Raw genomic sequence first — 22,140 nt, forward strand, 5'->3', positions numbered from 1 at the left:
CGGCGGGGGAAGCCGCGGGGCACGGCCCGCCGGCGGGGCGCGGGGAGCCGGGAGCCACGCCAGGCCCCGCCACGCCCCCCGCCCGCTCGGGAGAGGCTGAGGGCGGCGGAGCCCCTGCGGCGGCGGCCGGAGCCGAGGGCCGGTGAGTGAGGAGGAACCTGGAGCGGCGCCCGCAGGGGTGGGGACAGACGGGGCTGGGGGGCATTTCTTCCCCGCAGTTGTGTCCCTTGAGCTCAGGGTTTAGGAGGAGAGTTTGGGCTTCCACAATAGCCCCCATAGCCGTTGTAGTGGAAGCCAAGGCCTGGACACTGTCCTTCTCCCTCAGGGAGGCACGATGTGGCTCACCTCACCCAGAGGGCATCCTTTCCCTCAAGTCCTGCTGTCAATACCTCCCTTGGGTGCAAGTCATGGAATGAGGGCCTCAACCAGGGTGGAAAAGCCCTTTAAGCTCATCCACTCCAACCGTTCCCAGCACTGCCAAGGCCACCCCTGCCCCATGGCACTGAGGCCTCGTCTCCACGCTGTGTGAGCACTTGCAGGGCCGGTGCCTGCAGCCCTGCCCTGGGCAGCCTGTTCCAATGCCTGAGCACCTCTGGGGCAGGAATTGTTCCTCAGCTCCATCTAAACCTGCCCTGGTGCAGCTTGAGGCCGGTTCCTCTTGTCCCATCCCTTGTGCCCTGGGAGCAGAGCCCAGCCCCTCCTGGCTCCATCCTCCTGTCAGGCACTTGTAGGGAGCCATCAGGTCCCCCCTGAGCCTTCTCTTCTCCATCTGAACCCCCCAGGTCCCTCAGCCGTTCCCCATCACACTTGGGCTCCAGGCCCTGCTCCAGCCCCGCTGCCCTTCTCTGGCCCCGCTCCAGCCCCTCAATGTCTCTCTTGCAGTGAGGGGCCCAGAGCTGAGCACAGGATCCGAGGTGCGGCCTCACCAGTGCCTAGCGCAGGGGCACAATCCCAGGTAATGGTGGATGTGCAAGCATGGAGCTTGGAAAGGAAATGCAAAGGAGAAGAGCACAGCAACTCCCCAGAAGGAAAGTGTTTCTGTGAGTCACTACAAAAGAAATTGCCTCTTCTGTGAAGCCTCCATCTGTAATAATGTTTCACTCTGTCAGTCAGCACTTACTGTGAAAGAAATATGTTGTTCTCTTGGAAAATTCATTCCTCCTTCACATAGTTACTTGCAACATCATTTACAACACAGTACATTTAGCTCTTAACGTTGTCATCGTTGCTATAAATGAATGAAGACTCATTCAAATATTTGTACCTGTTTTTACTTATGAAGCTGACCACAAAGAACAGGCAAACGAGACTCAAAACCTGGAAAATAATGGTCTTAAAAAGGAAACTGGAAACTCACTTTGAGATAAATTGGGTACATAGAATAGTTAGGGTTGGAAAGGCCCTGAAGATCATCCAGTTCCAACCCCTGCCATGGGCAGGGACACCTCACACTAAACCAGGTCACCCAAGGCTCTGCCCAACCTGGCCTTGAACACTGCCAGGGATGGAGCATTCAGGGCTTCCCTGGGCAACCCATTCCAGTGCCTCAGCACCCTCACAGTAAAGAACTTCCTCCTTATATCCAATCTAAACTTCCCCTGTTTAAGTTTTAACCTGTTACTCCTTGTCCTATCACTATAGTCCCTAATGAAGGGTCCATCCCCAGCATCTCCGTAGCCCCCCTGGAAGGCTGCTATGAGGTCTCCACGCAGCCTTCTCTCCTCCAGGATGAACAGCCCCAACTTTCACAGCCTATATTCATATGGGAGGTGCTCCAGTCCCCTGATCATCCTCATGGCCTCCTCTGGACTTGCTCCAATAGTTCCATGTCCTTTTTATGTTGAGGACACCAGAACTGCACACAATGCTCCAAGTGAGGTCTCACATGGGGTATATGTGACAAAGTTCTTATCAGGACAATTCATTCTTGATGGTAGTTCTTGACTAGATGCAATTTTAGAGATAGGATTTCCAGTTACAGGGAAAACAAATCCCCAGCCAAATAACAACAGTGGGGTTAGAAACTGCTTTAGTCCGAAGCAAAGCTAGCGAGTGAAGGCTACAAAGAATCTTGGGCCTTCATTACTTCTAGAATTAACTGAAAACCTGCTAAGCGAACAAGAAAGTTCCTTTTGGTGTATTACAAACCCTGTCAGGACTGATGGGCTTTTGTCCAAGGGCTTCCTTTTCCCATCATCTTTTCAAACAGGTAATGTTCCTCCTTCAGGATCTGCATTTTGTTCAGGTTTGGAAATCAGAGGTGTGAAGGACATTTGTAAACGGTGCATATTTGTCAAAGGAGAATTTGATGATGTTACTGGCCTGTCCCACCCTAACCATTCTCTGAACTGCCAAATTCAGCCTGTCCTGAACAGTATTGGATTAGCCTTCATACTGAAATGGGAAAAGCTAGCAGAACAAATTGTTAGTGTGAGATCCGATCTAAGGAAAAGTTAATATTGTTGGAAAAAGACTTCCATAGCTCACCATTCTTTGAGAAATGTAACTGAATAACAAGTATATACCTTGTATTTTAGAAAACTTCGGGTGATTTGCATTTTAAAACTGTCAAATACCTATCCCAGCACAAGCTGGCAGGTATGGGCTTCTTAAATCCCAAGGATTTACAAAGTATTAATCACGCTACCTATAAAATTATCCCTGGAAAAGATAAAAACTTAGAGTGAAAGCTCTTCTGGTGACAAACTGATTTTCAGGTGAAGCTGTACAGTTGAAGCAGGGATGCTGAATACTGTCTCCTCAAAACCTGTTTCAAGCCTATCAATCATAGCTTGTGTGCTGTAAATTATTCTGGGACCATGAAAAAGATTGCTCTGCTAGGAACATGTGTTCCAGCTGGAATACTGAAACACACAACTACCTCCTCAGCAATAACTGCCAGATGAAGCTGTTACAGTTAAATTATGGATCTGCTCAAACATCACATAGTCCAGTGAAGCTGAGGAAGGAGTGAAAGCAGAATCATTAATTACAGCGTTAATCTAGCCAGCTTGAAGGTGGACACAGATGCCCTGTATGCTGCTGATAATTCATCCTACCTATAGCAATTCCCTTCTCAAAAGCTGCCTGCCTGTTGGTTTAGGCTTTTACACCAGGCTGCAGTTGGGTCTCAATGCAATTCATGAGGAGTTAAAGCACATTGCTAAAAGAAGTAGTTCAGGAATGAACAGTTTGATATTAATGGCAGAACTGCTGCAGTGTTAGTTGTAAAGAGTTCCAGAGAAATGTGGGTTTCTTGCTTTAGGGATACACATTTTAAAGGTTGTGTTTCGTAGGGAAAAGTATTCCTCCCATTTTTCCCTCCCAGTGTTCCCGTTTCATGCTGTATACAGGCGGTTGATGTGGCACAGGTAGATTGAGGAATTGCCTGCACTAAAAAGCAACTACAAAGTGCTGTGGGAAGAGAGCAGGAAATATCAGAGATATTGCTGATGTCCATGGAGGTGTCCATGTAAACGGGGAGTTAGGCCATGCATCTCCTCATGTACAACCAAAATCAGCCAAGCAGGCATCAGCACCAATAACTGATCTGTGCTGAGGGAATAACCCCTCTTGAACCCAAATGTCAGTGGTTTGAGCTACGCTACACCCTCAAACAGGGACCTGGGGGATTAAAAGAACAATCGAGATTAGGCACCAATAAAGTAAAACACTCCAGTCCATTAGAGCTGCCCCCAGAGCATCAGTGGGCACATGAATACAGTAGGGAGGTTGTGCAAGCCAACAATCCAGCCTCCTTCGAACTTCCACAGACATATCCGTGCAGTTTGATGTGTCTGAACCGCCACAGACGTATCAACCTCAATGCCTATCAAGTGCAGACATGCAGTTCTCTGGTTCAACAAGTTAATCTTTGTAACAGTGAAAATACATTGGCTAAACTTCAAGAGTCCTTGCTAACCCCTGCCACAGGAGTAGGAAAGAGTCTTCAGAAGGACCATTACTACCCCTGTTTCTAGTTCACTTTTAGATGCTGCAGTTCAGGATAAAATGCAAGTGGGAACAGTCTCCATCTGCTGTACCCAGGAGAGGAAGAGGACAGTGAGAGCTCTCCATGGATGCGTTGTCCTGCAAGAATGGCATCTTTTTCCTTAAAGAAGTTCCTTCTGTTGATTACAGACCCTCCTCCTTTGTGCAGACACTGTGTGGATATGTTTCTATTAGTATACTGTTACTTTGTGCTGCTTTCAGAACAAAGCCCTACCTGTTAAGCTTTGTCCTCTAAGCAGTCTTCAGGTTTCTAATGTGCTTTGGTTATGTTTCAAAATCGCCAGGAAAGCAAAAAGCACTACTTAAAACCCAGCAGAAACGTACAGTGGTCTGCAGCTTCGGCTGCACTGCTGACTTGATGCTATTGTGCAGAGAAGCCACTTTGCAGTAATTGAATTCAGTTCATTAAATTCCTTGTTAATTAAGAGTAATGTACCCATCCACAGCAGCTGCTCTTGTAGCTCTTCTAAGCTGAAGATTAATTTACCCATCCTTCTGCAGCTTTGAAGTAACACAAGCCACGTAGATCTTTTCATTTTTATGGGATGAGAGGGTTAAAATAGAACCAATAAAAGTCAAGATCAGAACATCTGCTGCATCTCAAAGGCCCATCTCGTATTCTCAGGTATACAAGATACCAGAGAAGTATCTGTGAGCTCCTTAGGTAGGGGATCTCTTATAGAAAAGAGAAATCTGAACAATTTTCTAGCACCTGAAACCATGAGATTTGTGTTTCCTGCAATGAGAGGGTGTGGAATCCATCTGTGAATTTGAAGCTTCCATAAAGCCCTTGATTGCTTGCCCACTTCAGGTGAACAAAGTGCAACCAATACCATCCTCTTCAGCCTGCATTTTGCCCACTGTTTCCAGCTCTTTCCTTTTGTTTCATCAGGAAAGTGAGACTTTGAAACCAAGAGACGAAGATTCCCTTGTCAGCACCAGTCATTAGTCCAGTGATGATCATCTAATGCTCAATCACGTATCTCACGAATGCAATTGCCTCCAAAATAGACCAGAGGTGCCCAAAGAAGTGCCTTCCACCATTTTTCCAATGAATTTAATACGTTTGGTGTTCTCAGTGTAACTGTGCAGTGCAGTGGCAGTGGGGATGGTTAAACAAAGGGAATTTCCTATCAAATGACCAAGCTAGAACAGCACAGTGAGCAACTGATACTGTCAGCATTCTGATGAAGTAAGAACTCTGTAACCCCTCTCTGCAGGTAGCACAGAGCTGCTCTGCAGGGCTGCAATTCACTCATTAGCCATTACAATAACTAACTTGGCAGGTGCAGACTGCAGTTGTGTTGAGACAGGTATTGTGCCATGCTAAGTCCTCCCAATGAACTGCTAAGCTCCTTTTAGTACCACAGGTATTTTGATTAATGCTTCAGTCTCTAAGCACTTAGGAATTACAGTAAATAGAGGATCAGACTGCAGGTCCATCAGACTGCCTCCCAGCAGTGTCCCTCTTGTCAAAGAGGTGCCAGATAGGCAACAGATTGCTTCAGAGACCACAACAGGAACACGCTTCACTTGGAGCTGTGTTGCCAATAAACAGTCCTAGTTTTCACTTTGCTCATGCTCCTTTAAGGCAGCCTTATATGTACCATATACAGGCCCTGGAATATGTCAGGTACTGCTGCCTATGCCCAAAACGGGGATGTTTCTTTACTCCCAAAACATTCTGCCACACAGACACAAAACCACTTCAAGTGACTTTGCCTACAGCTGAACATTTCAAGTGGAACCCGACAGCTATTAAATGTGGTGTAATGCTGCTCCTGAGTGTGTCAGGAGTGATGGATTACCTCGGTGAGAGACTGGTTAGCAGCTTCTGCTCAGTTTCTATGCTGTAATACAGGGGGCTGCAAATAAACAGTGAAAAGATAAAAGAGGCAAGAGCTGTAGCTTCCAAAGTGAGTAACTGTGCTGAGGAAATCATTACACTGAAACAGAACGTAATGGTCTATTTTGGGAGCCGTGGTCTTTGCAGGAGAATTTACAACCTTTGTTAGCTAATAAATAGCATTAGCAGATCCAGGTGAAGGTTATACATAAAGACAGCACAAAAGAGAGAAATCCTCAAAATAAACCACCACAAACCATATCCAGCTTCTTGAATAATAACTGAGAACAAAAAGAAGTGAGATCAAACAAGGATTTTCAGTGCAGCCATAGCTCTAAAGGACAAGATAATTCACAGGGCAGCCTCAGCCATGCTTTCTCCTGCGCATCAACGCCTTCCCTGCTTTCAATCACCAGTCTTCTGTGTCTTTTGTTCCTTAAGTCTCTAGCAAAAGCAGGTACAACCCCACACTCCTCCACAGTGGTTTTATTGTGTTAATGCACTGCAAAATCACAGTTTCAAATCATTCTGTCTCAGATTCTCTGTAAGGGCCCATTTTCTAGGACCAGGAAACTGAGGGTGACAGTTCACAGGAAATGGTGAAATAACTTCACCTCAAAAAAGAGTGAAATCACAGCATGGAATTAAAGCATTCACTAGGGGAAGTCAAACAGCTTCCAGTATGTGAAGGGGGCTACAAGGGTGCTGGACAGGGACTCTTCATGAGGGACTGCAGCGACAGGACAAGGGGTGATGGGTTCAAACTGAAACAGGGGAAGCTCAGGTTAGATATAAAGAAGTTCTTTGCTGTGATGGTGCTGAGGCACTGGCACAGGGTGCCCAAAGCAGTGGTAAATGCCCCATCCTTGGCAGTGTTCAAGGCCAGGCTCGACAGTGCCTTGGGCGACATAATCGAGTATGAGGAGTTCCTGCCCATGGCAGGAGGTTGGAACTGGATGAGCTCAAGGTCCTTTCCAACCTAAACTGTTCTCTGATTTATGATCTTTGTTGCTGTACCATTTACAGCCATATCTCTGGCTGATTATGATCTATAAGAAAATCTTCAATGTGATTAACTGAATCACTGGTACAAGGAGTGAACAGGCATCTTACCAGCACTTTGTTTTGCTCTGATCAACCCATCAGTGATTTAGCCCTGCCAGCAGAGATGGAATTTGAAACACCCCGGTATTTTGTCCTTAAAACTGCTGTAACTTGTTAAATATGGAAAACTGGCATAAAGGATGCAACACAAGCTGAACTTTCCCAATGTGTTCTTAAAAAGACATTTATGAGACTTGAAAATGTTCTGCCATTCAGTTATGAAAAGGTTTCCATAGAAACTGCCATGCAACATGACTTTTTGCTATAAACACACTTAGTGAAGTGCCTTAACTTCTACACGGTCATTCTGTTTTCACAGAGAGCACAAAAAAAGCCATTCCCTTCCTGTTTTCCAGGTTCTCTGGCTGAGGCTGCAGCAGTGACACATTTTGACTTGTTTGTAGAGATTTCCTTGGTTAAGCTGCAATGGAAATAAACACACATGAAGAGGTTGTTACTATTTTGCAGTAATTACACCATGTAGTTTAATTACTCAACCTTTAATCTCTCCCAACTGCACATGATTTGCATACCGTGTGCCAAGAGAACTGATATGGGGAGCAAATTAATTGCTGAAGCTTCAGGAAGCTGGGAGACTTAAAATAAGCAAGTGGAAACTATTGGACCAAGCTCCCGGTTTCCTGCAGTCTCAGCGCCAACCTGTCTCAGTGTCTGCCTGCATTACCTCTAGGAGCAGTGGAGGAGTTTTAAACCTAGCACAATCCAACACCACTGACCCAACTGGAGCTATTTCACAGTCACAGAATGGTTGTGTTGGAAGGGAGCTCTAGAGCTCATCCAGTCCAACCCCCTGCCAAGGCAGGGCCACCCAGAGCACGTTACACAGGAACGTGGCCATGGTGGGTCTGGGACGTCTCCAGAGAAGGAGACTCCACAGCCCCCCTGGACAGCCTGTGCCAGGGCTCTGCCACTCTCACATAAAGAAGCTCTTCCTCATGTTGAGGTGAAACTTACTTTGTGTTAGTTTATGGGCATTGCTCCTCGTGCTGTCACTGGGCACCACTGGAAAGAGTCTGGCACCATCCTCCTGGCACCTGCCTTGGAGCTGTTGATGTGCATTGATGAGATCCCCTCTCAGCCTGATCTTCTCTGGACTAAAGAGAACTAACTAACTCCTAACTAAGTTAGGAGAGGATCTGGTTTGAGGTCCTCTTAAAACTCTGAACGTGCACAAGTCCATGGGACCTGATGGAATCCATCCGCGGGTCCTGAAGGAGCTGGTGAATGAAGTTGCTAAGCCACTGGCCATCATATTTGAAAAATCATGGCAGTCAGGTGAAGTTCCCGACGACTGGAAAAAGGGAAATATAACCCCCATTTTCAAGAAGGGGAAAATGGAAGACCCGGGGAATTACAGACCAGTCAGTCTCACCTCTGTGCCTGGTAAAATCTTGGAGCACATTCTCCTGGACAGCATGCTAAGGCACATGAAAAACAACAAGGTGCTTGGCGACAGCCAGCATGGCTTCACTAAGGGGAAATCCTGCCTGACCAATTTGGTGGCCTTCTATGATGGGGCTACAGAACTGATGGCGCAGAGCCACAAAGATGATTAGGGGAGTGGAACATCTCCCTTATGAGGAGAGGCTGAGGGAGCTGGGTCTCTTTAGCTTGGAGAAGAGGAGACTGAGGGGTGACCTCATCAATGTTTACAAATACGTAAAGGGTAGGTGTCAGGATGATGGAGCTAGGCTTTTTTCAGTGATATCCAGTGATAGGACAAGGGGCAATGGGTGTAAACTGGAGCATAGGAAGTTCCACGTTAACATCAGGAAGAACTTCTTTACTGTAAGAGTGACAGAGCACTGGAACAAGTTGCCCAGGGGGGTTGTGGAGTCTCCTACACTGGAGATATTCAAGGCCCGCCTGGACAAGTTCCTGTGTGATGTACTGTAGGTTACCCTGCTCTTGCAGGGGGGTTGGACTAGATGATCTTTTGAGGTCCCTTCCAACCCTTGGGATTCTGTGATTCTGTGATAAGGGTAAAGCAGTTGATGTCATCTACCTGGACTTGTGCAAAGTGTTTGACACTGTCCCACACAACATCTTTCTCTCTAAATTGGAGAGATATCAATTTGATGGATGGACCACTCGGTGGATAAAGAACTGGCTGGATGGCTGCACACAAAGAGTTGTGGTCAATGGCTCGATGTCCGGCTGGAGACCTGGAACGAGTGGTGTCCCTCAGGGATCAGTGTTGGGACCGGTCTCGTTTAACATCTTCATCGCTGACATGGACAGTGGGATTGAGTGCGCCCTCAGCAAGTTTGCCGATGACACCAAGCTGTATGGTCCAGTTGATACGCTGGAGGGAAGGGATGCCATCCAGAGGGACATTGACACACTTCTAAGGTGGGCTGATGCCAACCTTATGAAGTTCAACCATGACAAGTGCAAGGTCCTACACCTGGGTCGGAGCAATCCCAGGCACAGCTACAGATTGGGCAAAGAAGAGATTCAGAGCAGCCCTGAGGAGAAGGACTTGGGGGTGCTGGTGGATGAGAAAATGAACATGAGCCGGCTTCAGTGTGCACTCACAGCCCAGAAAGCCAACCGTATCCTGGGATGCATCAAAAGGAGCGTGACCAGCAGGTCGAAGGAGGTGATCCTGCCCCTCTACTCTGCTCTCGTGAGACCTCACCTGGAGCATTGTGTGCAGTTCTGGTGTCCTCAACATAAAAAGACATGGAACTGCTGGAACAAGTCCAGAGGAGGCCACTAGGATGATCAGGGGACTGGAGCCCCTCCCATATGAAGATAGGCTGAGAAAGTTGTGTCTGTTCAGCCTGGAGAAGAGAAGCTGTGTGGGGACCTAATAGCAGCCTTCCAGTATCTGAAGGGGGGCTATAGGGACTGCTGGGGAGGGACTCTTAATCAGGGACTGTAGTGACAGGACAAGGGCTAACAGGTTAAAACTTAAACAGGGGAAGTTTAGATTGGATGTAAGGAGGAAGTTCTTCCCTGTTAGGGTGGTGAGGCACTGGAATGGGTTGCCCAGGGAGGTTGTGAGTGCTCCGTCCCTGGCAGTGTTCAAGGCCAGGTTGGACGAAGCCTTGGGTGGGATGGTTTAGTGTGAGGTGTCGCTGCCCATGTCGGGGGGGTTGGAACTGGATGATCTTGTGGTCCTTTCCAACCCTAACTATTCTGTGATTCTAAACAGCCCCAGCTCCTGCAATCTCTCCTCACAAGAGAGGTTCTCCAGACCCCTCACTATTTGGCTATCTAACCCGAGGCTGGCCCATTGTTCAGTGGTGGGACAGTGAGTGGGTTTGAAGAGCAGACACTGCCAGCTGTATCACAGCTTTGCTGTGGCACCACCTGTTTCTGCACATATGCTCACATAGTGCTGTAAAAAGTGCTGACCTGGCACACTTGGAGGCTGAGGTTATTCCCTTTACCCATGCAGCAGCTGCTGTACTTGCTCCCTCACGTTCTACTGCCAGGGCTCGGGTGGAAAGGTTCCTGCATGGTGCTTTTTGGGCCAGCCCTTTCCCTTCCTCGCTATCACTGGGTTTGTTCTATGAGTGGCACTATCAGTGGAGAGCACTTGCTTGGGCAGTGCTCCAAGAAGTGGGTGCTTTTGCCAGTGTCAGCTCTAAAGTGCAGAATAAATGAGAACAAAACTGAATTGTTCCTGCTGTCTTCTGGGAGCATCTCCTGCTGCCCTAACAACAGGGGAGTTCTTCCACAGTATTCAGACAAGGCCACTATGACTCATCTTGGAGCTGAAGGTGAAGCTTCCACATCTAGTACATATTCCACCTCTGCCACCACATTCATCCTTCTCTCCTGCTGAGGGCATTGCTATGGACTGTCTCTTTCAGATGGGCATGGAATGGTGTTGCGTTACAGTGAAAGCCTTGCTTAAATGGAGTGCAGCTGATGATTTGAAGGCAGTGCGTGCACTTCAGATCTTTATTTTCCTTTGACATGTTATTAGATCAGCTGTTTACTGCACATCTCACTGGAGGATGAGTTAGATGTGCAAAGTCCAGTTTGTAAGCTCCTGTTCACACAGTGTTAGGAATTTCTGCCAGTTCAAACTCTCCATTACTCCAGCCTCAAAGAGCACCATCCAAAGCAGGCACTGTCTATCAGTGGTGCAGAAGCAGGGAACCATCCAGCTTTTCCACAGCTCAAATCAGCAGCGTTCCTGCGCATGCCCTGGCAAAGACACCAGTTATGTTTGGCACCCCACTAACAAGGCAGGGGTTGGAGGACTTCACTCTTGGACTTGAGTGTCTAAATTCCATCGTAGCCTTGGCTTCAGGACTGCAAGTCCTTGTGGGCCAAGGTCCTTCTGTGACTCAGTGCAGAGCACATAAAGTAGGGAAAATAATTACCTCTTATCACGCAGGAGTGCTGCAAATATGAAATCCTCTATGGCACTTGCATTGCTTTTTCATAGTTAGGGTCCATGGCAAGGGAGGACCGTACAGCAAAGCAACTCAACAGTCATTGCATTAACTGCTGTAGGAATTCATATTGCAAACATCACTGAAAGCCCAGTGCAGGCTCCATTGAAAATCCCAGCCAGAGCTGGGGTTCTCTTTTAAATTACAACAAATGGAATGGGGAGCAAGAGCTATGAGCACTGCAAATGAATCTCTGCACTCGCATGCAGCCTTCTGGGTTACCTGCACTGCCTTCACTCCTGCCAGGACTTCTCCATCCTGGTTTTTTACCCCTTTTCCATGTTTGCTGCCAGCTCACTCCCATAATTTGTACCCTGACAAACACTTTCTCTCCATCACCATTTCTGGGTCACTTCACAGAATAAAGCCTTCGAGAGCTGGAGAGCACATTTTGACCACTTATAGTCACAACCAGTGCTGCACATGTGAACATCTCATGAATTCTCATTTGTCTTCCCCGCTGTTGCCAAGTGCAAGGGTAAAGATAATATTTCACGGCTTATGTGGCCTTATAAAACATGCCTGGGCAAACTGTAACTTCTTCTTCTTTCCAAATCACATTTTTATCGCAGCAATAGCATAAACAAATTAAAAATCATCTCAACTCATGTTCAAGCAATATCCTGTGAACGTGGAAACAGCTTCTAGCCCTGGGCAGGCCACAGGGGTTACCTGCATGGAGGAGAAATCAATGCACTTCACAGTGCTCAAAGACTGGCTGCATCGGGTCAATAGAACATCAGCAAACAGGAACCAAAGGATACACTTGTTTTCATTTCAAAACAGCTTCTTCTGGAAGGATGAAGGAAAACCGTCAGGTTGAATGAAATCACTGGGAAATTAATGGCCACGAATCCAAACAGATATAGGGAAGAAGAATACAGGGTACAAGCCCAAGGCAGGCAGCTGGCTGCTCATCTTGCTCCTCTGTCACCACACTAAAACAATGAGGGAGGGAAGGCCCTGGCAGCACCATGGACAATAATAATGGAAGAGCTGTCAAGCAGCTTCTTGGAAACTTGGATTACATCCATTATCAGGTTTTGTTTTAAACAAACAACAGGATCTTTACCAGCATTACAATTATTTCTGCTAGGAAAAGCTGTCAGCACCTGGAATGATGGTTTGGTACACCTCTAGATCTGTGTTTTCCACCCAATTATTCCTTACAGCAAGAGCTTTGGCTTTTCTCACTACTTCAGGTATAAGCAAGATTGCCCAGAACCCATGAGTCCTTGAATGCACAGCTTCCCTGGGCACCCTGTGCCAGGGCCTCAGCACCCTCACAGGGAAGAGCTTCTGCCTAAGAGCTCAGCTCAATCTCCCCTCGGGCAGGTTCAAGCCATTCCCCTTGGCCTGTCCCTACAGGCCCCTGTCCCAAGCCCCTCTCCAGGTTTCCTGCAACCCCTTTAGGCACTGGAGCTGCTCTCAGGTCTCCCCTTCAGGAGCCTTCTCTTCTCCAGGCTGCCCCAGCCCAGCTCTCTCAGCCTGGCTCCAGAGCAGAGCTCTATCTCCATGGCCTTCTCTGCACTCACTCAAGCAGGTCCAAGTCCCTTTTCTGTTGGGAGCCCCAGACTTGCTTCTCACTACAAATACACTCCACAGCCTTAGCTGGTTTAAATGAATGCCAGAAGCAGCACACATCTGCACAGTCAAGTGCAGATCAAGCCAAAGTTGTGCTTTTCTTTACTCCTGTTTACATTATTGTATATGCAAGGGAACTAATCTGATATTGCTGGACATAAACTTCAACCAAGGAGCAAAGAACTGCTGCTGCAGAGCGAGATTCCTTCATATATACATCGAGATGGGGAAAACACAACTCAAATTCCACTTTACAAGTCAGTAACTCCCAGAGACACTTTTGTCATGTGGTAACAGCTTCTGGATGAATTCCAGCTTCCCCATTGCATTCACGGCCAAAGAAAGGCCTGGCTAGAATTCCAAATGGAATTTACCTCTGAATTTTCGTGAGAACACGCGTACAGCTGCTACAGGGCTACGAAATAGAAACAGCAAAGCCTCTCATTCCATGTTTCGCACAAACTGGTATGAGGACTTCCACAGACCTGAACAGTTTCCACACTGAAAGCTATTTTCCCTTCACACTTGAAAATTCTGCTTCTTGGCTGCATACGTTGTTCTTTGGGCAAGCAGTGCTATTAAAATAATGCATTTTCTTCTGCAGCAAACCTGACAAAACAGCCCCTTTGTCCAGTGTCCAACCACCAGCAGTGTTTTGGATTCAATATCAGAAATTCCAGCGAGTCGGGTCTACGGATTGACACAGGAACTGTTAACAGGGCATCAGACTCAGACCTTTGAGAGCACAAAGCGGTGCTTAATAGATTTCTCCAGCTGTCTGCTCAGCAGAAACCCACATCCCAATCCTACACAAACACAGCAGAATGGCAAATCCAGTTCCACATAAGAAAAAACCCACAAATTATTGGCCTTGGGGAGTCTAGGTGATGGCTGAGCGCTTCCAGCAACAGTCATTTCCCATGTAATGACCATGTGCTAAAGAAATAACTTCGTAACACCTCAATACTGTCATTTAAAGTTCAGATCTGTGGATACAAACTATAGGAATCTGACCAAATACTTCATCTTATAGCACACATTCAGGCAGAAAATGAAAGACACTTAGAATATTTCACTCTAGCCACTTATCCTCAGAACTATACTTTATATACAGTTTATTTCACTAGAGATTTAATTTTATACATAGTATAAAGGGGTATCCTGATATCACACGTATAGTTATTTGACTGTACTGTTTAAGAACCAATTGTTTGTACAGAATACAGTATTAAGTACCATATGAATTAAAACAAGTCATCTTTAAAAGAAACCTACATATAAATGGGTGTTTATCCTATGCACAGTGCAAGAATGGGTTTTAGAGCATTGTAATCACATGAGTCTAAAATACAACACTGTGATTTAAAACTAATTCATAGCCGGGATGCCCTGTGCTGTAGACAAATCAATCTTGGTTTGAACCACCAAGCAGTGTGAAAATTCCAGACAAACAGCAGCAGCTTATCATTAGGATTTTAAAAGGAGAACTTCCACAGTAACCCAAGTTTTAAACCCCACTGGTTTATCCCTACTTCTGACCATGACAGTGTCCTAAGGAAACTGAATAATGGCCCAGACTTCATTTGGAATTACCTGCTAACTAATGCTAAGGAAATTCATTGTTACTTCCATACATGAAACCTTTCAGGATGCTCAAAGAGGTCAAGATGGAGAGGTTTATGGGCAGGATTTTAGTAGTGGAGTAGAGGATTTCTCCTCTGCAAATAGGCAGAAAATACTGTAATATAAATCAGGTTGTGATATTTACAGAAAACAATTGTGGAAAAGCAAGCATTTGTCATGTAAACACTTCCGAAACGACTTCTTCATTTTCCCCTTTGCAGAGCGGGGCAGTGGATGAGTATCAGCTAATAAGAAACAGATGTCTTCCTCAGAAGAACCACTTCACCATCGCAGAATATATGTGGTAGTCACTGAGAATTGCTAACATGTTTTCTCCCTTCCCTCCCCCCAGAGTTTCCAGTTCAATAAATAGTAGAAAAATAATCCTTTCCTTAAAAATCTTGAGCTGCATTGTCCCAGGTTCCATACAGCAACCGGAGCAGTGACCTTTTGACGTGCCAAATGAACTGCAGTGAAACCAACAGCCTTCCCCCCCCTCCCCATGCCCCTGTCTGGCACTTCTTTAGTCTTCAGCTGCACAGATTCCTGCTCTTCCAGTTAAGGAAACCAAATCATCTCTGGCTCTTCCACGCTCTCTCCTCCTGGCTCAGCACGACAGGGCTTTCAAAACTTCAGCTGCTGTATAAACTCACGTTCCTGTTTCTGCAGGTCTGACTTTCCTCCTGCTCCATCTCATTAAATGTTATGGCAGGTCCATCCATCAAACCCATTTCCCTCCCATTGCAGAGCCAACCTTGCATTTATACAAATGTAAAGCTCTTATTCCTAGCAGTTTACTTGGGAAGTCAGTTAAATCATTCCTGGTGAAAAGCACAGGAACAGAGCTGCCCGTGGCTGCATGGATCATGGCTCAGGAGCGAACGTGCCTTTCCTCGTTGTTCATTAGCATTCCGCATCCACAGTGTGTACCGTGACTGCAGCCTGTAAGTGGTGGCTGTGGTGGAGAGTTGGGTGGTGCAACCGGTAGTGGTGAAACTTGTGACTCAGCAGGGCAGCTGTTTGAGGTGGGGTGTCCAGGTCCAAGTCTTCGTCGTGGTTTCCAACATCAACACCAGCTGACAGCAGGTCGTTATTGCACGGAGGGTTTTCACTGTCCTCCTGAGGGCTCATCGTGCTGTAGCCTAGGAAAGAAACCAGCAGCACTAAGTTAAAACAAGAATAAGAGGTCAATGTTTCACCCAGAGGAGCTGTGGCTGCCCCATCTCTGACAGTGTTCAAGGCCAGGTTGGACACGGACTTGGAGCAACTTGCTGTAGTGGAAGGTGTCCCTGCCCGTGGCAGGGGTTGGGAATGGATGAGCTTAAATGTCCCTTCCAACCCAAACCATTCTTGGATCCTGTGACGCTCCACAGTGCTGGCTGCAGCACCCCTCAGGGCATCAGGCACAATCAGAGCTTTATAGAGAAGAAACCAACGTTTTTAATTAACAGAAAAAGAAACAAACAAACCCACCCTCTCCTCTAAGTTTCCAACAGATCCCTTTCCCTGGCACCGTTATCAACTCTGGGGACCTATGGTCTGTGCCACCCCAAACAGTAACAAACATCACACGTTCAACAGTTTGTTACAGCACAACTGCTAGCACTGATTCGAAAACCAAACAAGGCTTTACTGGGGGATATCTTTTAAGATACTACTCAGAGCTTTACAAACAGACAAGAAGTAGGTGGGATCCACCTCTGGTATCTCTGTTCCTATCAAACAACGTCTTTCCTAGGAAGAAGCCCCAGCTCTTCCATCTGGAAACAACAAAACTTCTTCACATCATCTTGCTGCACAATCACAGTATTACACCTTTAAAAGGAAGAGAGCACTTTTCACCCATGAGGGTCTGTTTGCGAGCCCTAAGCACATGGTTTGAATGAGTTTTCCATCTACTTAAAGAAATCTCCTGAATCCACACAGGAATGTTTCACACAGCCAAGCAGCACTGACACTTCCAGCTAAGCGCGTGTGCACAGTGCAGTTAACTCGAGGCTGTCCCTTGGCTAAAGTAGCCGCTACTGGAGCCTGAGAAGTTAAAACCCCCAAGATGAGCTGCCTGTGGGAATAACGAGAGGCTGCACTCACTGGGATATCCTAAGGAAATGATGTCACCAGCCAGCTCACAGCTAACCCTCACAAGACAGGATCGTGCTCTCTCAGCAAGGAAGCCATCTCCTAGCAGGTCCCCTAGAGATTTTCTGTTCCCTCTTTTTGAAGCAGGTGCTGGCAGTCACTATGAGATGACTATGAGATGTGGATTTACCACTGAAACCACCTGTTACCACTCAAATCTGTCTGGCAGCACAAACCAACCCCCCTCAGTGTTTCTGAATGCAAAAACCACAAGCTAGAAATGAAAAAGACCTTGTTTGAATTCACAAAATCATCCTTCTTGGGATCCTTTGGCTATAGCTGAAAACCCACCAGTGCTCCTGAGCATCTCGGTCAGGTTTCCAGCTTGAGACCCGTGAAAGAAGCGCATTATAAATATCATGCTGAGGACCCAAAGCTGGTTCTCATTTCCTATGCTCTGAGTCCTGGTTTCAAGCTGGCAGAGAGGACCTGAGGAAGACGACTCGGCAGCCCTTTGAAGAAGATGGAGTTACAGGAACTAAAATTAGAAGGGCACATATCAGGACTAGGTGGGCAGTTCCCCTGCTGACCCTGATGTGTTGACTCCAGGGGTGGCAAGGATTTGCTAGGACTACAAGTAATGGAGCAAAAGGAGCATGAGCCCAACAAATCTGCCTCCACTCAGGTCATCTGGCCCCAAATCCGAGGTAATTCCTCCTAGAGCAAGACTGTCTCTCAGACATCTGTTCATCCCCATTCCAAAGCTTTGGCCTTTAGATTTCCTGTACCTCAGCAATTCCATTAATGCAACCACAGTCTTAATAACTGAAGAGCTCTGCTGTAACATACCCAGCCACAACATGCAGCTAAGAGCTGACATCTGTCGCAGACTGCCCTGTCCAACCCTCCTCTTAATTTATATTAAGCCTCCTGACTCAACAGCATTACATCCTTCTACCAGCTTCCAGGGTTTAAGGAGACTTGGTCTCAGGGCACAAGAGACACAGCAACGCTCCCTGAACCTAAGCAGGGTTGAAGTGTGCCTGTGGCAAACATGCATGGCTGAACACCCTTCATTGCTATGCATGTACACAGTTCATGTTGATCATTGCTTGCTTAAAGGTGATGTAAGATGTCCTCTGTGGTGATGGCATGGACTGCAATATATGGGCAATACATATGGACTGCAATAATGTGCAATGGAAAGGCTAAGGAGGCACCTGACACAATCAGTCTCTAAATCCACCCTTATCTTACCCCAGAAATTCAGGTGTCCAGCACACGTTTCTGGAGTTTTATGGAAGATGCACATGTCACATCAAAGAGAAGAGCAGCAGAGATGCTGATGTGCCTGCAAGGGATTTGCCTTCTCTCTTTAAGTAGGAGATTTCCATTATCCCAACTGAACATTTAGATTGCTAGGGCTGGTGATGGAAAATGAACGTGGCAGCTGCAGACCCTCTCTGTGGGTCTGAATTCTGGTCACCCAGTGAAGCTGCCTGAACCCAAAATCAGACATGGGGAGCAGGGCATTGAGCTGCTGCTGTACAAACCCAGCACCCTCACCAGACTGCATCATCTGCTGGAGGGTGTCAGGACTGTCCAACTGTGAAGCAATAAGGAGCAAAGGTTTTTGGGTTAGTTCTGGCAGCCTCATCTGCAACGTGCCAGACACCTGAAGGGAAGTGAGGGAGCGCAATCATTAACCTGGGGCCAGGGCAGTGGTTCAGCTCTTACCGTGGTCGCTCTCCATCCCCGACCGCCCCCAGTACCGGCGCCTGCGTTCCGGGCTGTGGGCATGCCGCTCGATCACCGCTGCTATGAGCCGGATGTTGCTGACTGCGAGAGAGGAACAAACACAACTGGTTGTGAGGGGAGGGCTGGCACTGGGTTGTATCAGTGGGATAATCAGCACAGGGGAGAGGCTTTCTGCAAACTCATTCTTCTCAAATACTAGTTCATAGAAGAAGATTGTCAAGAGACAGAGGAGGAGGAATAAAACGAAGGTGCCTAAGTGTGGAATAGATCAAGATCTAGTCAAACCCGTTCACCTCATCTGCTTGCATTAATAGAAGTTAGAACATTACTGTGTGAACACTAAGGAACATGCGGTGGCACTGAAAGCCTGCTCAGAATGAAACTAAGCAACTGAAGAGGCAGAGACTGAAGCCATGAAACTCAGACACACTTATTGTTCAGTCTGAGTGTTGACACAGTTTCAAATCGTGGGTATCACTTCAGCTTTCTGTGAGGGCCCAGAGACAAGGATCTGCTCTGTCTCTGGAGCTCTCCCGGTTTAGATACACCAGCTCATCTTACAGCACACATCAGTACCACACTCAAAGTGCTGGTTTTACTCAATGGTAAAGGAGTACAAGCATCCCAAATCAGTACAAGTAAGATTTACTGCCCCATTTGTTTTCTGCAGTCCTTTGGAAGACAGAAGAAAGGATTTGGAAAGTCTGGTCAGAGCACAAGATGTTCCAACAATCTCAGCTCCCTGGAGACCTCTTTCAGCTACAAAAAGAACAACCAGCCCTCAAGCTTCTCTATGTAATGCTGGAGTGGAACAGAGAAGAAAGAAGCTAGAAACGCACAGGGAGCTACCATCTCTAATGTGCTCCCAAGTCACCACTGCCAAAGTACAGTCTACATTCCATGAACGCTTTAGCCCGCACACATCTCCAGCAGGCAGACAAACATCACAGCACTATCCATTTTGCTAAAAAGGAAGAATTTGTTGTCCTTTCAACAGCAAATCTTCCATTTGCACAACCCTCAGTTCTCAGAGTCACAAAGTGTGACAGGAAGGCCATTTGGTTGCTATTAATGGTGTCATGCAACTCAAATGGGAACCCTGGGGTCTTCTGTTTCTGCACTGGAGCATAAAGTCACCACTGGTGTGTGCTGTAAGACCTCATTCTGCCATCAGACATCCTAAACCATAAGGAAGAGCTATTTGCACTCAATTATTTGAAGTACACGGTGTATTTTGAGGGATGGAGAAGGCCACTTTACCCGCTCTCCATTTTCTGGTTGTACTGAGTGTTAATGCACTGTGGGAGAGCATCTTGCAGGCTGGGATCAGTTGCTGTGAAAGTCATTGGCTCCTGATGAACTTCACAACTCGGATTCCTATGGCAGGGCAAAAAGCAGAGCCTTGTATTTTTGAAGTAGTCAAAGCACAGTGAAAACCATCATTTTTACCTATTATATATCATAGAATCATAGATTAGTTAGGGTTGGAAAGGACCTCAAGATCATCTAGATCATGGCAGGGGGGTTGGAACTAGATGATCTTGAGGTCCTTTCCAACCCTAACTATTCTATGATTCTATGATTCTATAGTTCCAACCCCCCTGCCATGGGCAGGGACACCTCACACTAAACCATCCCACCCAAGGCTTCGTCCAGCCTGGCCTTGAACACTGCCGGGGATGGAGCAGTCACAACCTCCCTGGGCAACTGATTCCAGTGCCTCACCACCCTAACAAGAACTTCCTCCTTATATCCAATATAAACTTCCCCTGTTTAAGTTTTAACCCGTTACCCCTTGTCCTGTCACTATGGTCCCTGATGAAGAGTCCCTCCCCAGCATCCCTATAGGCCCCCTTCAGATACTGGAAGGTTGCTCTGAGGTCTCCACGCAGCCTTCTCTTCTCCAGGCTGAACAGCCCCAACTTCCTCAGCCTGTCTTCATACGGGAGGTGCTCCAGTCCCCTGATCATCCCTGTGGCCCTCCTCTGGACTTGTTCCAATAGTTCCATATCCTTTTTATGTTGAGGACACCAGAACTGCACACAATACTCCAGTGAGGTCTCACTAGAGCAGAGCAGAGGAGCAGGATCACCTCTTTCGAACTGCTGGTCATGCTCCTTTTGATGCAGCCCAGGATACGGTTGGCTTTCTGGGCTGCGAGCGCACACTGAAGCCGGCTCATGTTCATTTTCTCATCGACCAACACCCCCAGGTCCTTCTCCGCAGGGCCGGACTTGGGCGTCTATATCTATCATATCTATAGCCTGTATTACCTGTAAGTTAGCGTGAACAAACATGTAACTTTGTTAATGGCCTTTGTCACAAGCTGTGTAGTAGGGGAGGTTGGGCCTCACCTGCTCTCGGCGTCGGTGAGGTTGCCGGTGCATTCATTGACCTCGAGAGGGCACTCACATTCGTTCTGCTCCATTCTGCAGGAAGAAAACGCATGAGGCATCGCACACGATGTGAACCCCGCGGTGCAGATCTAACAGCAGCTCACTGCGGGGAAGGCTGCTCAGCCACCTTTCTCCCTCCCACAGGAACGCAGGGATTGCTCTGTTTTATATTTTAATACACTGACATCATGGCAAAGGATTAGCAGGATGCCGAGTCACTGTGTCTCTTACCATCAATGCAGGTAAAGTAACTGGTTTGTTTTCACTTCAGTTTTTCCCTGCATGTTTTCATTTAGCTTACAAAATAAATGTGCTTTTCAGAAACCTCGAATCAGGAAAGAGGGAAATAGTAAATGCCTGGAGCCTCATTTCCCATCTCCTGCTCACCTGTGGCAGTTGAGGCAGAGCCTGTCTACCATACTGCAGGCACAGAAGGCAAGTGAATCGCAGGTCTCGTTGACGATTCCCACAAAGGCATTGGTGCCTGGAATTCGTGTCAGCCTGTACTTGGAGCAGTGACTGCCATGGACCAAGTTTGTCAGGTCACCCTAAGGAACACAATACAAGTAGTGTCAACAGCATAGCAAGAAACTCATTAGTTTAGAGCTGAAGACTTGCCCCCTTCCAAGGAAACCCACAGAGCTGAGGGAACACAAATGCACGGGTGTGCGGCCTTCACAAGTGAAATTGCCTTCACAGGAACCTCTTCATCAACCTGTTGAGTTTTGCTTCCAAGCTGCTACTGCTGAGCGGAACAACTGTTGAAGGTAGGAAAAAATACTCTTGGCTTGTAAACCTTACAAGGACCCCAACACAAGAAGGACATCCTCAAGAGATGAAGGACATGAAATTGTTGAAGGGCCACGAGGATGATCAGTAGCTGGAGCACCTCCCATATGAAGACAGGCTGAGAAAATTGTGGCTGTTCAGCCTGGAGAAGAGAAGCTGCGTGGAGACCTCAGAGCAGCTCCCAGTGTCTGAAGGGGGCCTACAAGGATGCTGGAGAGGGACTCTTCATCAGGGACTGTAGGGACAGGACAAAGGGGAATGGGTTTAAACAGAGCAGATTTAGGCTGGATATAAGAAAGAAGTTCTTCCCTGTGACGGTGGTGAGGCAATGGACCAGGCTGCCTAAGAAAGTTGGAAATGCTCCATCCCTCCATCCCTGGCAGTGTTCAAGTCCAGGCAGGACACAGGGGCTTGGAGCAAGCTGCTCTAGTGGAAGGTGTCCCTGCCAGTGGCAGGGGTTGGAACTGGATGGGCTTTAAGGTCCCTTCCAACACAAACCAGTCTGGGATTCCTC

The 22,140-nt window shown here is 47.2% G+C and overlaps 1 protein-coding gene and 1 long non-coding RNA gene across 4 annotated transcripts; one reads left to right on the forward strand and one right to left on the reverse strand.

The window, feature by feature from the left end:
• The first annotated feature begins 13 nt into the window (after window positions 1–13).
• On the forward strand, window positions 14–21,039 carry LOC136011409 (uncharacterized). Of its 3 annotated transcripts, none has more exons than XR_010611369.1 (3): window positions 14–142; window positions 883–1,040; window positions 20,877–21,039. It is a non-coding gene; the product is annotated as an uncharacterized LOC136011409 (long non-coding RNA). The 3 variants fall into 3 exon arrangements; XR_010611367.1 differs by lacking the exon at window positions 20,877–21,039 and adding an exon at window positions 14,826–15,030; XR_010611368.1 differs by lacking the exon at window positions 20,877–21,039 and adding an exon at window positions 7,318–7,405.
• LOC136011408 (VWFA and cache domain-containing protein 1-like) lies at window positions 14,067–18,803 on the reverse strand. The gene is made up of 3 exons (XM_065673135.1): window positions 18,735–18,803; window positions 18,421–18,522; window positions 14,067–15,746 (listed from the first exon to the last, which is right to left on the reverse strand). Exons 2-3 carry the CDS (start codon window positions 18,434–18,436, stop codon window positions 15,508–15,510), a joined length of 255 nt encoding a protein of 84 aa, XP_065529207.1. The 5' UTR covers window positions 18,437–18,522; window positions 18,735–18,803; the 3' UTR covers window positions 14,067–15,507.
• Window positions 21,040–22,140: the final 1,101 nt, after the last annotated feature.

This window comes from Lathamus discolor, chromosome 3, assembly GCF_037157495.1.
Source record: "Lathamus discolor isolate bLatDis1 chromosome 3, bLatDis1.hap1, whole genome shotgun sequence".
In the NCBI taxonomy this organism is placed as follows: Eukaryota; Metazoa; Chordata; class Aves; order Psittaciformes; family Psittacidae; genus Lathamus; species Lathamus discolor.